Source organism: Rhipicephalus sanguineus, chromosome 1, assembly GCF_013339695.2.
Source record: "Rhipicephalus sanguineus isolate Rsan-2018 chromosome 1, BIME_Rsan_1.4, whole genome shotgun sequence".
NCBI lineage: Eukaryota > Metazoa > Arthropoda > Arachnida > Ixodida > Ixodidae > Rhipicephalus > Rhipicephalus sanguineus.
The window spans coordinates 268,273,341-268,291,267 of record NC_051176.1 but is presented as its reverse complement, the minus strand read 5'-3'; the positions used below and the strand labels follow the sequence as shown (position 1 = coordinate 268,291,267).

Sequence of the window (17,927 nt, the reverse complement as noted above, 5' to 3'; positions counted from 1 at the left end):
GTAGCACATGGTTAGATTCTCAGCCACCACAGCTGCACTACAATTGTTGCTGAATGCGAAACCGAATAAAAGTTTTATAATGTTAAACCTTGTAATTTGTCGTCTTTGCTAACAGAAGCAAACAAATTAAATGAAACATTATGGTAACTTTTGTATGCTTCTTCTGCATGATAAGAGCCAAAATAGATGGAACTACTGCAACACTGTCAATTCCATATGCTGACATCAGCAAGGTTGTAGTTTGAGCACAAAATTCACAATGTAATTGGTGACCTACATGTGGTTACTCATCACTTCCTACATTATACATGGAGAGATGGAAATGTGTATCCTGACAGTCATCACATCTAGCAGCCCTTTAGTAAAAAAAAAAAAAAAAATGTTCTTACCATGATCAATGATGTGTGCTAAAGCACAGTGGATTAAAATGGGTATCAAGAGCTTCACAATCTCAGCAGGATGCAGTGACAGGAGATAATACAGCACCTGCATGAAATTTTTTACTGTGATACAGATGATGCATAACAAGATTTTATGAGAGGTTAATGTGAATGTTTGCTAAGGTGCATTGCTGAACTGAGTGGTGCATGATGATTAGCAGAATTTTTCTACGACTGGTATAAGACGATGAAGCAATAACAGAAAATAGCACTGCTTGAGTAAAATTCCTACTCTTTTTTTACTGTTTTCTTTGTGTCCAATGTCTACATAAAACAGCTAATTCCTGGCGTGCACAGTATGCAACGTAGAGTCGTGCTCAATATGAGTGGCAGCAACACTGTGCCCATGGTCAAAGGGGCTTCCCAAGTCTGCATGGCAGCACTGGAAAAACCTAAAATATCCGTATCGGGAATAGTGTTCAATTCACCTTTTTTTATTATGATGGCACTGGCATGCAGTGTTGGGGCCACTTAGAACACGGGCACTGTGTTGCAGCTTATATTCAGTGCGTCTGCACACATGTGTTTGCATGTGAGAAAAGGGAAAGAGAGGCAACTGATGTGGCAGCCAGATTAAATTTCTGAATAGCTTGCTATAACATTATTTTTTTGGCTGCTGATGCTATATGCTCTTTTTCCCACTGTTAACTTTAGATGCTTGAAATCAGCAGTAACATTAAGTCAGCCACGCTCAGCCATGTTATTCTTAAATGAGAACACAGCAGTTGCAGGCTGTACGGCAACTTTTACGTCATTGTGCGGAAAACGCTGTTTTTCTTTCATCAACTTCACAGCACTTTTCTATCAGCATGTGTAAAGTTTAGAATAAAACTGTGCTATCCTACAATTGCCAAGTTTAATAGGACTCTTCACCACTGTGTTTTGTTATCACTTCTCAAATGCACCATGGAATGAGGGGATGCACATGAGAAAGACATGTACAGTAAATATAGGCATACAAATATTTTAGATTTCTCATGCATGCAGCCTTTGTTACATGATTCACGTGCAATTAAAAAAATCTATATTTGAAGCGACTTTACTTTCATTAACACTGCATGATAACACATATATCTATATTACATGATTCAGAAAAAAATACCTCTGGAAATGGCTGCATACTAAATGCTACAAATTATTCAGTATTAGCAGGTGCTGTTGCTGAGCCCAGACACCACTTCCCGTGCAAGACTGCAAAGCAGCAAGTTCGTTCTTCTTTGTGTTGAAAAAATCCGTAAACTTAGTGGGTAGGTGCTCGAGCAGACATTTCGACAAGTGGACTTGTCTTCTTCAAGGCTTCTTCAAGTTCCAGCCTTGAAGAAGACAAGTCCACTCGGATCGAGCACCCACCCACCATTTACGTATTTTTTCGTCGCAACCTTCCATCTTCCCCTTCCTGCCGTTTTTTGGATTTCCTTTTTGTATGGTAATTTGCAGCCATCAAATAAATGTGCATCACTTGCAGGCTGCCTGCTTATTTGTTATTTTCAACTCTGTCAGATTAGTTTTCTTTCTCTTTATGCACATCTCTGAAGCATGCCTGACTGACAAACCTTCTCTGCTTCCTTGGTGTCATCAAAAAGGCGTTTTTGCCTATGTGCAGGCATAGGGCGTGCAGTCTCCCAAACCTCTTGCCAAGTGTTGCCTGGTAGCTGCATACGATGACTCAAGTGGCCCTCTTCAATCACTTGTCCAGTTGTCTGATCCACTAATGGTGCAACCCAGTCACGTGGAGAGTACCAACGCACAAAGTCACTCAGTGATGCTCCTGGATTAGCTGCCTGTATGCAATAATGACATAAAAAGGAGCACATCTTTGTGTTCTGTTGGCTGTCACAAAGGTTAAAAGCTCCAAAAAAGACTTCAGTGTCACATGCTATAAAAGAAAGTACTAAGTCTCACTGGTACACTGACAAACTGCAAAGTATGCATTGTATAAAAAATTCCCAGTTTTGCCAAAGGCACTGACTACGGCGACGGGGTCTGTCAGCGCAGTACTGTCGTAAAAGTGACGGGGCCCGTCACCGTAGTGTAAATTGTAATCGTGACGGGGCTCATCATAATAGCGACGTACTTATAGTGACGGGCCCCGTCATTGTAATGTCGTGACTACGGTGACGGGGCCTGTCAGCGCAGCGCCGTCGTAAAAGCGACGGAGCCCGTCACCTTATTGTAATCGTAAAAGTGAAGGGGTCTGTCATAATAGTGCCTCCACTATAGTGACGGGCCCCGTCATCGTAGTGATATCGTAAAAGGCACGGGCCCCTTTAACGTAGATTTATCGTCGTTTTAGACACCCTCGGTCGTGTGGCGATCATGCCATAGTTTCATATGAAACAATTGTAGACAGGACGTACTCTCTTCTCACTGTTGAAAACTGAAGCCCTGCAATAAAGACAACAAAAAAGCGATCGTGGCTTGTACTTCGTGGCTTGTACAATGTACTTTCTTGTCACTGTTGAAAACTGGAATACGCCACGATCGCCACACGACTGATGGCGTCTAAAACGACCATAAATCTACGGTAAAGGGGCCCGTGCCTTTTATGATATCACTACGATGACGGGGCCCGTCACTATAGTGGCGTCGCTATTATGACGGGCCCCCTCACTCTTACGATTACAATAAGGTGACGGGCCCCGTCGCTTTTACGACGGCGCTGCGCTGACGGGCCCAGTCACTGTAGTCATGACATTACAATGACGGGGCCCATCACTACGGGGTAGCTAGCGCTATCAATCGACTTCCCCTTAAAACCAGTCCCGGCCCCGATGGCATCAGCGCCAAACTACTTAAATTAACCTGTCAACATTCAGCTAACTTGCTTGCATTCATTTTCCAGCAATCCCTTGACACTGGTTGTATACCAGATGACTGGAAATTGGCTAATGTGGTACCCATCTTTAAGTCTGGTAACAGCAATCAGCCCAACAACTATAGGCCGATTTCACTCACGTCCATTTCATGTAAGTTACTAGAGCATATCATACACTCCCAGGTCATGCGTCACCTCAACCGTAACAATTTACTTCTTCACTCCCAACATGGTTTTCGAGAAAAATTATCATGTCAGACTCAACTTTTCGAGCTCGTGACAGACTTGCACACAGCTCTTCATATGTCCATCTGCATCGACGCGATTTTCATAGACTTTTCTAAGGCTTTTGATCGTGTTCCACATAACCGGCTAATGCTAAAAATACGTCACCTCAGCCTCGACCAGAAACGACTGCATGGATACAAGAATTCCTAAACAACAGGTCTCAGTCAGTTAAACTTAACCACTACATATCTCATCCAACCCGTGTAACATCTGGTGTGCCCCAAGGCAGTGTGCTTGGACCGCTTCTCTTTTTAGTATACATTAACGACATTGCATCTAACATAAGTTCATCAATCCGTCTTTTTGCGGACGATTGTATTGTATACAGGAAAATAACTTGCACAGATGACATTGCAGAATTACAGGAAGATCTAACAAGGTTAAGGGAATGGTGCAACAATTGGCAGATGGAAATTAATGTCGAAAAAACCAAGCACTTAATGTTTACTAATATCACTCCTGCATGCTCTAGCTCTTATAAAATAAATGACTCGATAATTGAAAAAGTCACGTCATTTAAGTATCTGGGCGTAATACTCACTTCAGATCTAAGCTGGACTGCACACATAGAGTGTACTACTAATAAGGCTCTCAAGAAACTTGGCCTCCTTAAACGTCGCTTGCATTTTACTAATAGGGACACAAGACTGCGCGCTTACAATTCACTGATTCGGCCATCCCTAGAATACGCTTCAATCATATGGCATCCTCACCTAATTGGTCTTACTAACATGCTCGAAATGGTACAGAATAAAGCTGCTCGGTTCATCTCATCATCCTACTCACGTTACATAAGTGTTTCTTCACTAAAAGCAGACCTTAGCCTTACCACACTTGCCATGCGCAGGCGACATACGCGACTATCGTTCTTTCACTCACTTTATCACAGCAACTCATCCTTCGCCCAGTCTCATATCTTTCCAGCCCCTCATACTTCAACCCGCCTCGATCATGCGCACAAGGTAGCCCCATTTTTGCCAGGACCAAGAAGTTTCGAAATTCGCCACTATCATTATGCATAATCAAGTGGAATTCTCTTCCACCTAACATTGCCGAAATAACAGATCCTTCCATATTTAACTCGATGCTTCAGGGCTATTTGCATAGTGAATAGTATGGCTGACCTATGTTTGATTGCCCTCGTTTCGTCTGCTGTTCTTGCTCCAGATACATATTCAGTGTTCTTCGATGTAATTTCTATAGGTCTTTTCATCATTATTAAAAATTGTACTAACGAATGTGTATGCGAGTAATGTTGGTGAACGTATCTGACTTGATGCTCTGATTCGATGTACTCGCTGTTTGTTTCCTTTTTATTGTTTTCTTTTTGGTATTTTGTTTTCTGTTTATGTTGTTTGAAATGTATGTATTCACTTAAATCCCCCCCTATGTAATGCCCAATTGGGCCTTTAGGGTATTGAAATAAATAAATAAATAAATAAATAAATAAATAAATATAAGTACTTCGCTATTATGACGGGCCCCGTCACTATTGCAATTTACACTACGGTGACAGGCCCCGTCACTTTTACGACGGTACTGTGCTGACGGGCCCCGTCACCGTAGTCAGTGCCTTCGTCGAAAGGGCGAAGCAATGAATGTGATAGTGACAAATTGAAATGTTATACGAAGCAAGGCTAGCAGCTCACTCCTTTAGCATCCGACCTGGCGCAACTCAGCAAAGCGCAGGTGTAAGGAAACGTGGCTGCTGCAGCAAGCGAGGCTAACTCTGTACTGTCGATGTCTTCAGCACAAACTTTGCGATGAGAACACAACACATACAAAGGTATGAGCTGTCTGCTAATCCCTGTAAAGATACGGCGCAAACGACAGTGGGCAACCACACCTGCCCAATCACAGTATGCACTTCCTGCCGAAGCCTCACAGAACCCCTTTACCGGAACTCCGGGACCCCTTCACATATGCCTATCGTGCGACAGAGACGGTCGGCGCGTTTCCTCTCAGCTTGAGCAACAATCGTCGGCAGCACTCGCACGCTTTCACTCGCACATAGAACATATGACACGAGGAGCAGCGTTGCCAATTTGAATTTCAAAGTGACTTCACGGCGATGCCAAGAATGCACCTGCAGTGTCCATCTAATTGCTATCACAATAAAAGAGGTCGACCATAACTTCTGAATTTCAAATACGCACATTCACAAATCATACGCGCACTAGCCAAACATATCAATACCAGTGTGTACACGATGCTCATGAGGATTCTGTCCTCCACAGTGAATGCAACGGGCAATCATGTATCAGCCTATCTTCTACCATGATTAGCATAGGTTGGCTAGGTATCTAAACTTGGTGACTGGTTTCCAGTGACTGATTTACCTGTTTCCTCCTTTTATGCATGCATGACTTAATGTGATTTTTGTTCTCGCTCTGTTTTTACAGCAAAGGTGTCTTAGGCCCGTATTCACAAACCAACCTTACCTCAACGCTATAAGGCACCCTTTCGTAAGGAAGGGAAAAGTGTAAGGATGAGAAAAGGTCGCAGTGCAATTCATAAACTCACCTTATTCGGTTTTAAGGCAGCCTTGTCGTCATAAGGAACGAGCATGGGAGCGGGGCTATGAACTTTTACTGGCTCTTTGTTGGTTTATTAGCAAGAAAAAAAGCTGTATGCTCCTCAAAACAATAAGAAAAATGCAGGAACGCATACCCGTGCAAGTTTCTGTAAGAACGCGCCTCGTCTGACCACGCCGTTTGCTGCTTTTCTTTGTTAACGTTTTCCGTTGTCATAGCAACCGGCGGCTCGTGTGGACGCACCAGCACATGCGGAGACAGACGCACCGGTCCACGAAGCGCTGGTTTTGTCCGTCTGCCTGTGTGTGTGCGTGTGTGGCTGTTTGCATGGATCGTACATAGGCTTGTTATTGAGTGTAACAGAAAGGCGAAAATTGAATTTCACTGAAGATCCAGCGCTACTCATCGACTTGAAAGCGTCGCATTGTGACAGCGAAAAATTGTGATAGCACGCGGTGTTAGTGAAAGACTACACGAGAAAATGGGAGCAGCTCAAAGCAGATAAAGCGACGTGCGACTGCGCACCGAGCAGCGGCTACGTGAGTGCAAAAATGGGTAAAAAATATCCCATCCTGCAGAGAAACACGTCGACTTCCGCGCCATACCCTGACTGATTTTTTCACACGTTTAATAATGCGAGGCAGTGTGAAAGTCACCATTCACAATTTTAAAAGTACCTGCGCCGCAGAAACAGAGCGCCACCAGCAGCTGAAGGAGCGGTGGCACGGAAAAACCGACATAATGAGGGCTGTTTCCAGCAGCAAGCACGGGGACATGAAGTGCTCGCTTCAATTAGTGGAATCTGTTCAGCAACACATCGTCGCTGAACTCTTCCATAGAATTTTGATGGTTCCCGAGCACCCGCAGCGTAAATTGCACCTATGGATGCCGGTAGAGTACATCACCTTTTCTTTAATGACTTTGTAAAGCTTCTTGAGTAATCAGCCATAGCGCGCCGTATAAGTGGTGCCTTAAGGTACCTGCCGGGTTACATTATCGAACGCCACCTTATCACAGCGATAAGGTTGAAGAAAGGTCGAATTGATGTGTAAGGTTTGTTTATGAAACGCGTTAAGGTGCCGAAAAGGTAAGGAGGGCAAAAGATAAGGTCGGTTTGTGAATACGGGCCTTAGTCTACCCTGTGCTGTCATTGTCGTCGTTGTAGTAGTAGTAGTAGTAGTAGTAGTAGTAGTAGTAGTAGTAGTAGTAGTAGTAGTAGTAGTAGTAGTAGTAGTAGTAGTAGTAGTTAGTAGTCGTCACGCAGGTCACATGACCAGAGGGGGAGTGAATAAATAAATAAATAAAATGAAATGATGATGATGCTGTAAATGCTAATGACGATGCTTTTCTTGAAAACAAAATGATGATGATGGTGACTTTCAGTGCAAAATACCGGGAAAGACTCATTATTTACATTAATTAGAGACTTACATTAAATATAATGAATCAAGGTAAGGTAAAACAAATCACACTTTCATAAATTACATAAACTAATTGTAATAAACCAAGGCAAAGCAACCGGGCGCATAAGAGGGTCATGTAGATAACAGAGAGCGCACACTTGGCCGGATTACAATCGAGCCGGCGGCAAATCCCGTGACGCACGGCATTTGCTGAAATGCCATTGTCTGAGCCCACCGGTCACGTGATCTCGCTTTGCCCAATCAAGTGTAAGCGCGCATATTTCAAATCTAACGGCAGATTTACTACACCACGCGATCTCGTTAGCCAATCACACACACTCGCGCACTTGCAGCTTCGCTGTCTGAACATTTTTTTTAGTATAATTATGATCGTGCAATGACCGGCTCAGTCGGTAGGAAGCGCTACATTTTGTCTATATATACTTTTTTTTTATTCTTCCTAATGTCTTATTGCGCCAATATGCTCTATAGTCGGTTACAACCTAAGGACCTAACAGCCCTCACCGTCCCACCCAGAGGGAATTTGCATTGACGTTCCGTCTAATCACATTTGTTCATTTCCGTGACGTCAAGCACATTTAACGTGGTTCAGGTAGTTGGTGTTCACGAACACATATGTTCGTGTCACTGGTTATACTTGAACGTCCTGGCAAATTTCATCAGATTCTGACATCACTGCTCAGCCAAAGGTCATATTTTAGGTAGGAATGACGTGCCTTTAGTTTTCGATATGTGTGTATTTACATTAGCACAGAAAAAGTACTTACAGTTCGAAACAAAACCAGCTTGCACAACTTTCTTACGTAGGTGATTGACAAGTGCACCCCAGATTTGCGGGCGGAGCTTGCATTTATTCTTAGGTTGTAACCGCATGTACATTAAGCCAAAAATCCAGATTTAAGTTCATGAACGTAAAAACTGTCATGAAACGTAAAAGAAACAGTTAAGGAGGAACGTTTATGTAAATTATTGAAATGGGTGCCAAATAATGCCATCGGCATATATATATATATATATATATATATATATATATATATATATATATATAATGCTATTGCTAATGCTATATATATATATAATGCTATTGCTGGACTTAAGATAGGCGAGCCAAACCAAAGGACTGTAACAACTGGGCTCTGCTGAAGAAACGTTCCCCCCTAAAGTTAGCTTCACTGCACGAACGAGCGACCCCGCCGCGGCAAGTACGCTGCTACTAAAGCTCCTCGCTGCCGCAGCCGAGCACACAACCATGTCCTCACATGTCCATACTAATAAAACATCGCGGCATTACCATTGTGGCAGTTCCAATGGAAATTCGCACAGGCAACGTTTCCGCGCGTTGTTTCAGAGAACGACCACCGACGTGGAACGCTCACCTTGAAGGCCTCCATATCGGAGAAGAGGCAGGCGCTCTGCATGCGTGCACGCAGCACAGCACCCTCGGGGTTGCTTCCCAGCTTGACCAGTGCTTCAGCGTGCTGTTCCAGCATGTCCTCCGTCATCGGAGCCGGCTCCTGCAAGCGCGTAATAACGGGGCTCCACTCAGCCTTGTGGCCTTTCCACTCAGCTGAAAAGTGGTCTTTGTTAATATATTCCTATGAAGATAGGCGTGCGCTCAGAAGCCCCCCGTCCCTCCCGATCATCGATGGTGGGCGGCAAGTGAGCCCCATACTCATTCGGACCTGTTTCGCATTGTTTACAGTGCAGGCTTATGGCCATGCGGGTTTTTGACGATAATGGCGGCTGAGGAGCCCTGATGCAGTTTTACCCCTAGAATGCCGGTGACCAAATAATAATAATTGCTGGGGTTCTGCGTCTGAACCACGACACGAGTCACCGTATAGTAATGGTGGGCTCCGGAAAATTTGACCAACTGGAGTTTTGCCGGCGATTCTTCACTTTACTTTTGCATACATTGCGAAGCTTGTTTTCTTTCGGACTCGACCAATGGGGAGGGGGAATGCGGTGAAACTTCGCTCCGCCTAATGGAGAACCCTGCGCACGCCTATGGTTATGAGGGACAGGCGAGTGTAATTTAAAATGCACCCCCATACACGTGTCTTTGCCGCACTGAGCATTCGTAAGAAACAGGCCGCTGCGGGCAGGAATCGAACCTGTGACCTCGTGCTCAGCCGTGGAACTCCACTGAGCCACGCCGTCGCAGCTTCGAATGAACGGCAATTTTAGTGCGAAGCTCTAGTATTCTGCATGCCTCAGCCTGAAAGATTCCGAACGGAAGTCTTAATTAAATCTAGTGTTTCAGATCTGACGCACTCATCGATAGCAAACGAGCGGAAGCGTTCCAAAATAATAGCAGCCACTCAAACTTGCTCATGTCTGAATAGTGCTGCTGCAGTGTTTACCCTTAGTATTTCCCGTCTACTGCAGATAGGATACCTCAGTCAGTACCACGTCTGGCATCGAGTTACCCTATAATAAGAGGCGACGACGTCGTACCTGCGTGACAGGAATGTAGAGGGGCTCGCTGCTTCCAAGCAGCGTCATGTCGCCACACCGGCGCAGTACGCCCTCGCGCACGACTTCCTGTTCACCTGGGAAGCACAAACAGAACCGTTGCATTCGCCGAGAAAACACGGCCGCGCGTCCGACAGCAAGCAACGTCGTGACAAAATGGGTGCAAGAACAATGTGACAGGAACAACCTGTGCTGCTTGTCGCAGTCTCCTTCGAGCCGTTTCCCACGATGGCAGTATTGTCCCCGGACTCGCCCTTGTCACCTTCTGCGGCGATGTCGTCGGGACACTCGTAGAATATATCCTCGTCGCTTTCGCTTGACCCCGACTTGGGCTGGGAGCCAGACTCGTCCGCGGCCATGTTGCGCCGGTCTCGTTTCTTCTTCCTTTCGATGCAGTAGTTCAGCATCTGCGTGCAAACGCGCCGAGCCAACGTCGGAACATAGTTGCGTCCCAGTCTGCTCGAACATCGATAAGCGTCCGAGCCAGAGAGTTAACGGCCAAATAAATGAGCGTAAACAACTCATTCGTGCGACCTCATACAGCTAACTGCCAGCATGCGCCCGGAAAGCACACCGGTAGGCCTGAACCACACAAAGTGACTATTCAGGACAACCAGAAATGGCTTGACTGACAAACGCTACATATACCATTGCTTCTGAACTCACTGCATCCATAAAAAATATAAAAATGATTGATCTCTGTTTCACCAATTTTATTTTTATACATATTGGTCTTTGTTAACATTTATTTAATCTCATTCTGCTGTGTATATATGCTGCGCCATTGTTCCGGATTTCACAACTGTTGTTTATACCGGGTGTCCCAGCTAACTTGTGCCAAGGGTTTAAAAATGCAATATTAGAGGCAGGCGAGTGAAATCAGTTGCATATTGCTGACAGCCACCTTGCGCACAACAGACAATTTTTTGTTTTGTAATTAATTAATTTGTTAATTAGGCTTATTTAACTATATTGCTAAACATTGACTTTAGGCATGGAGTGGGATTTGCAAAGTTCGAGAGCGTCTTCACAAACCTCCCTTGCAATATTTGCGATAAAGAAAGTCTCACGTGTACCATTTTATCCCAAGCTGCAAAGAAAGCCCGCAAAATAAAAAAAAAGTACACGTGACTAGCGCATTCGCGCGCCGCGATCGTGCTGCTCTCAGCCGTGGTTTGAGCGAACGAAATTAGCTGCGGCCGCGACTCGCCGGCTCCGTTACAGTGGTAGGCCGATAAGTTGGTGGTGGTTTCTTGGCCCGCGCTCGCTACAACTTGCACCGTCACGCGCGCCAAGAAACAACCGCCAACTTATCGGCCTACCGCTGCAACGGAGCCGGCGAGTCGCGGCCGCAGCTAATTTCGTTCGCTCAAACCACGGCTGAGAGCAGCACGATCGCGGCGCGCGAATGCGCTAGTCACGTGTACTTTTTTTTTATTTTGCGGGCTTTCTTTGCAGCTTGGGATAAAATGGTACACGTGAGACTTTCTTTATCGCAAATAATGAAAGGGGGGGGGGGTTGTGAAGACGCTCTCGAACTTTGCAAATCCCATTTCATGCTTAAGGTCAATATTTAGCAATATAGTTAAGTAAGCCTAATTAACAAATTAATTAATCACAAAACAAAAAATTGTCTGTAGTGCGCAAGGTGGCTGTCAGCAATGTGCAACTTATTTCACTCACCTGCCTCTAATATTGTATTTTTTTAACCCTTGGCGAAAGATAGCTGGGACACCCGGTATAACGTTACGGTATATGTCTTAGCTTATTGTTAGGAACTGTAGAGTGACCTTGTCGAAGAAAGAAACTATGTATCAATAAAAATTTTTATCTTTTGTAACCGCGAATCTTTCTTATTTTATTTTCCTGCCTTCGTGGGAACGCATACCTTTACCAAGACATTTTAAAGGCTTTTAGTAACTTTGACTTCGAAAATACCCCACCTAAGGTGACGCATGAATGCAGGCTTAAAGTGAAGGGTAGCATAGCATCGCGTACACATTCCACCGGACAAGCAAACATTCTAGAGCTACGATGAGCGCAAGAGTATCGAGACTAAACTGAAAAATCTTTGCGCACCTCCATATGATTGGCTATTTTTCGGGCCACTTAATCTGGCTCATAAGTGATTTCGCCATTGCAACGAGACAAGCAGTACTTCAATAAAACCGTGCCATTTCACAGTATACGAAATGAACTATGCGTCGCTGTGTAAGCAAGTGTCGCCGTGTACCTCTTAATCTGTTTATACGATGAACACGCGGGGTCAACTGATATATCTGTGTTTCACAGAGAGCGGCTATCGCGAAGTGAAACTGCGTTCTGCTTGCTGCCTTCGCGCTATCTGCAGCGTGTTACACATATACGCGACTGAACATACAGTCATTAACAATACCCTATAATTAAAGGAGCAACTGACGCATGTCGCGTTTTTTGCGTCCATGTTATCGACCCCCTAGTACCGATTCACCAGTGATAATGCCACGGGGGGATGAATACATAACTGTAATATTGATTAGTATGACCAGTAACAAGCGCGGTCCAAAACGGGTGCAAAGCCCGCCACTCTGAAGCGCTGGCAGCGCTGCCGCGCGGTCACCCCCGCGGTCACGCCCCCGAAAGGGCCCCCATCTGATCGCGTGGCCACACAAAACAGTGACGCGAGTTTCAGTTGTCATTTCGTCTGCTAGGCGCGCGCGTGTAGACATGTCTTCGTCACCCCCACCGTCGTCGTCGCCGTCATCAGTGTCTACAATTAATGAATAAAGTACTGAGGTATTAGAAATCGCTGCGATTAGCGACGTCGCGAACTCATTCTCGCTTCGATCCTCTGCAAAGAAGCGATTCTGAAATCGACGCCAGTCCGAGCAGCGACGAGTAGGCACCTGGAGACGCACGCTTGGGACATGCTGGCTGGCAATAACACAGTACAGAACAGGAAGAAACGTTTTGAACAGGACAGGCGCTCCTATCCTGTCCACAAAAGTAACCAGTCCGGTGACTAACAACAACAAACGATTTATTAAAGGTGAAATACGTGCGCACTGCTCAGAACACCATTCGCGTCTGCCGATTCTTCCCTTACGCCTTCCATCAAGCTCCAAAGAACAGCACATTTTCTGGGTGTGGAAGGCCAGCGCCTGAGAAGACGTTGGTAAGGCCAACGTTCAGTGCGTCGCGGAGACGCGTGGAGAGACGCAAATTGCATGCGCAGTTCCACCTGTAAGCTTTTATAAACCAACTTTGCAGCTGTCCGCGACAACGACATTCCTTCTTGCGGCACTTGAAACGCCACTGGTGTAAGACGCGCACAACTGTTTCACGACATGCTGGCACGTAATGCAATTGAGATCGTCGCTCCCAATTATCACACGCTGACGAGCACACGACAAATCATTCGAAGCAGCGCGGCGAAGACGCAGGACTTGAGACAACCAACCCAGACAATCGAAGAGAAGCCGCTGCCAGGCGTCGCTGCTAGTGGGCACCACGATGACAACACTGAGATCATTGAAGTTATTGTTACTAGCGCATCATCACTCAACGCCTGGGGCGTGGCCTGGGGGCCAGCTGAAGACGTCATGATACTGTTGATGTCGCAGGGTGCTGAACGCACCCGCGCGTTGCCACTGCGAATGTAAATTGAGTGACATAAAGTGTGTGTGTGTGTGTGTGTGTGTGTGTGTGTGTGTGTGTGTGTGTGTGTGTGTGTGTGTGTGTGTGTGTGTGTGTGTGTGTGTGTGTGTGTGTGTGTATATATATATATATATATATATATATATATATATATATATATATATATATACACAAGCGTACTTATTTGGTTTCTCCTTAATGCTCTTCTATTTTAATCCTCTTGTTATAACTCGTATATCGTCTTGAGTTCTGGATTCCGTTTTCCCTTCATTATTACTGCATTGTGGTCTGTGAAATGGAGAGCCAATGTTTCTTCGAGCGAATCTAATCTAAAGTTGGCAAAGACAAGGTCTATGCATGTTCCTTGGGTGGTTGTTGGTTGTTTCCAGTCATATGAAATGCATCGTAGAGCGCATCGAGACATCATATGCTGCATAATCCAGTCGCTGTCCATAATGTCTATGTATACGTTGAAGTCACCAACTAGTATGAAGGGTTCGTGCTTGTACTTTGTTTCGAAATCGTAATCGCAACATACACACATATGTTTCGCCTTTGAGGAGGAAATGCCGCGGACTTCTAAAGTCGTCTCCGACTCAAGCTCTTACGAAAGCATTTCTTCAGGGTTTCTCGTTGAAGACAAACTGCCAGGCAAGACACCTTCCACATCCCACTGTGCACATCCTTCAGAATTGTGATAGCCAGATTTGTTGATTTCGGGAACATCGTGCCTTTAATTATTATTCAATTTCATTTTTATTAAGATACTTCAGGAGCGTTTTGAGTGCTGCATATGACCTTTATCTGAGACTTTATAATCGTAATCGTAATCGCAAGATAAACACATATGTTTCGACTGCAGCAACGGTTTTCTATATACCGTGACAGCAGCCAGTGAGAGTCGACGACAAAGCTAGGTCCTAAGGAAGAGAATACAGAAGTTATTGTCGACGTTGAGCAAATGTTCTAAATGGATTCTCACAACATCCTTAAGGACTTATCATGTGTCCCAATTAGAATCTTTCGCACTCTTCCTTTATTGGACGTTCTGAATTCGCTATACTTTCCTGTCAGGAACGCGTGCCACGCTGATAGGCGCATGTCGTTCGTGACCTGTAAGTATACCGGGCGCGCACCATTAACTGGAAAGCACGCAATATACGATGACGTTTACGTTCGGGGACAAGATAAGCCTTAAAATTACGATATTTTCCTACACAGAGCGAAGTTATCGCTTTCTTACACTTTTCAACAGCTTCCTTGAAAACGGCTCAGATCTGCGACAAGCCGTCTTTCCGACCATTTTCACTTACCTTCTTTATTATTTCTACATTCCAATTAAGAAGGAATACTTACTTTCTCCTATGGTTTCCCTGGTTTTGTCGCGCATATTGGCTTCTTTGGTTGTAACTCGATAAGAGGATTTGTTTTGTACTTTAGTTCGAAGGAAGAAATCAAACCTCCAGATCCAAAAGCGCTGGAGAGAAACTATTTACTCTTATCTGGATGTACTCTTGCTTCTACTAGTGTTCTGTGATTACGAGAAGAAGAAAAAAAATGGCTCTGGCCATGTAATTGCGTTAACATGGAGTGACTAATAAACGAAGCACGCGTCTATAGGCCCACATTTGGCGTTCCCTGCAAGCGAAATGCTACGAGGCCGTGTGTATTCTTTGCTGTGAACCCAATTTCGCTGCAGTAGAAGCTGCACTGATTTTCCTTTTCGCGTGTAAGGTGGGATAAAGGCTAAGAAGACCAATCACGGAAGGGCTCCTGTGTCAATAAAGTTGGACCGTTGACTTGCTGTGACTATACTGGAATCCTCCACATCTGATTTAGTTCGAGCGAGTTAAAAAGGTTACTTAACTCGCACGAACTAAAAAGGTGAATTATGAAATAATGGTTAAAACACTGAAACGAAAAAAATTGACACGGTGATCTTACTGAATTTAACCTAACGTTGTTTTGCTCCATCGGTAGTGACCGCCTGGATAATAAATCGGCCGTTGAGAGCTTTGCTATTCGCTTACGAATATATATATATATATATATATATATATATATATATATATATATATATATATATATATATATATATATATATATATATGCACTATAAACCACTTTGCACCCTTAAGGCGGTTTCAAGCAAGCAAAACACCATTTTGCCTAACCAAACTTTGCAAAAATTAGGGTGTAAGGGTGTTTTCCTTCCCCAAAGCGCCTTTAAGGGGTGATGTTCTAAGAAAAACACCCTTTAGGAGTTAAGGGTGTTATCGTTATTGAAATACCCATGGTCCATACCACAGCGTGCCAGATGATAACTGGGACTCGCTGATTAAAAAGTCGTTGGATCTTAGGCGAGTTTAGATTAAAAGATATCTCTCTTTTAGGGATATCTACAAGCATACCATAACTTTACGCCTATTCTCTTCATGTTGAATGTTCATTTATACGGAACAGCAATATCCCCACCGGCACTGAACGGCGGCTAAGGATACTACGGGATGGTCAGTGTAAGGCTGTGTAGCGCGAGCGCTTTTACAATACGCTCTGTTGTGTGTACGATTTGGCGCGTGCGTGCACCTTCTATGCTGATGCCATCTGTAATTGCATGTTGCCTGAGTCCTGACTGGTATATTTTATTTTCCACGTTCTTTTAGTGATAAAGGTGTTTAGGCCATTGGAAACACCCCATGATAAGGGTGTTATAGACACGGCAAAACCTCTTAAGGGTGCAAACTGGTTTACTGTATATATATATATATATATATATATATATATATATATATATATATATATATATATATATATATATATATATATATATATATACAGGGTGTCCCAGCTATCTTTAGCCAAGGGTTAAAAAATACAATATTAGAGGCAGGCGAGTGAAATGACTTGCAAATTGCTGACAGCCACCTTGCGCACTACAGACAATTTTTTGTTTTGTAATTAACTAATTTGTTAATTAGGACGATTTAACTAAATGGCTAAATATTGACTTTAGGCAAGAAATGCTGCTTGCGAAGTTCGAGAGCGTCTTCAGAAACCCCAACTGCATTATTTGCGATAAAGAAAGTCTCACGTATACCATTTTTTCCAAGCTGCAAAGAAAGCCCGCGAAATACAAAAAAGAACCACGTGACTAGCGCGCTCGCGCGCCGCGAGGATGCTGCCCTCAGCCGTGGTTTGAGCAAACGAAATCAGCTGCGGCCGCGACTCGGCGTCTCCGTTGCAGCGGTAGGCCGATAAGTTAAAGGTGGTTTCTTGGCCCGCGCTCGCTACAACTTGCACCGTCACGCGCGCAGATGGCTGGCAACGGGCCAAGAAACCACCGCCCACTTATAGGCCTACCGCTGCAACGGAGCCGGCGAGTCTCGGCCGCAGGTGATTTCGTTCGCTCAAACCTCGGGTGAGAGCAGCATTCTCGCGGCGCGCGAGCGCGCTATTCACGTGGTTCTTTTTGTATTTCGCGGGCTTTCTTTACAGCTTGGAAAAAATGGTATACGTGAGACTTTCTTTATCGCAAATAATGCAGTTGGGGTTTCTGAGGACGCTCTCGAACTTTGCAAGCAGGATTTCTTGCCTGAAGTCAATATTTAGCAAATTAGTTAAATCGTCCTAATTAACAAATTAGTTAATTACAAAACAAAAAATTGTCTGTAGCGCGCAAGGTGGCTGTCAGCAATTTGCAACTGATTTTACTCGCCTGCCTCTAATATTGTATTTTTTAACCCTTGGCTAAAGATAGCTGGGACACCCGGTATATATATATATATATATATATATATATATATATATATATATATATATATATATATATATATATATATATATATATATAATAACACGATCACCACCATGGTTGCGAGACGGGTCATTAAATGGCTCTTGCAACTCGCAAGTAAAAAATCCCCTGCTTTTGCAGCATCTGGGAAACACTCCATGATGGAGAAGTCGGAAGGACTCCACGTTCAGTTAAGTTTATTAGCTGCTATTTGTTCAATTCGTTACATTCCAAGCCCTCCTAATAACAACATTAGTAATAATATCTGGCGTTTTTCTGATTATGAGGCACGCCGTAGTGGAGGGCTGCGGAAATTTCGAATGTATGTGCATTGACATCGCACAGTACGCGGGCCTCGAGCATTTCGCCTCCATCGAAATGCGACCGCCGCGGCCGGGATCGAACCCGCGATCTTCGGGTCAGCTGCAGCCGAGAACCGTAACCCCTGTTCCACCGAGGCGGACTCCAAGCCCTCCTAACAGGGCCAACTACATTACATTATAGGCTGATCCCTGCTCTCGC

General features: G+C 44.4%; 1 protein-coding gene across 2 annotated transcripts in view; it reads right to left on the bottom strand.

Annotated features, from left to right (window-relative positions):
- Positions 1 to 17,927, bottom strand: part of LOC119378933 (rab3 GTPase-activating protein catalytic subunit) — a 246,529-nt gene that overhangs the window by 21,462 nt on the left and 207,140 nt on the right. For both annotated transcript variants that reach the window (XM_037648028.2, XM_037648029.2), the window contains exons 17-21: positions 10,164 to 10,383; positions 9,959 to 10,053; positions 8,878 to 9,015; positions 1,994 to 2,221; positions 390 to 486 (exon numbers count right to left, since the gene is read on the bottom strand). In XM_037648028.2, the coding sequence (XP_037503956.1) occupies positions 390 to 486; positions 1,994 to 2,221; positions 8,878 to 9,015; positions 9,959 to 10,053; positions 10,164 to 10,383 (778 nt within the window). The remainder of the gene's footprint in view (positions 1 to 389; positions 487 to 1,993; positions 2,222 to 8,877; positions 9,016 to 9,958; positions 10,054 to 10,163; positions 10,384 to 17,927) is intronic.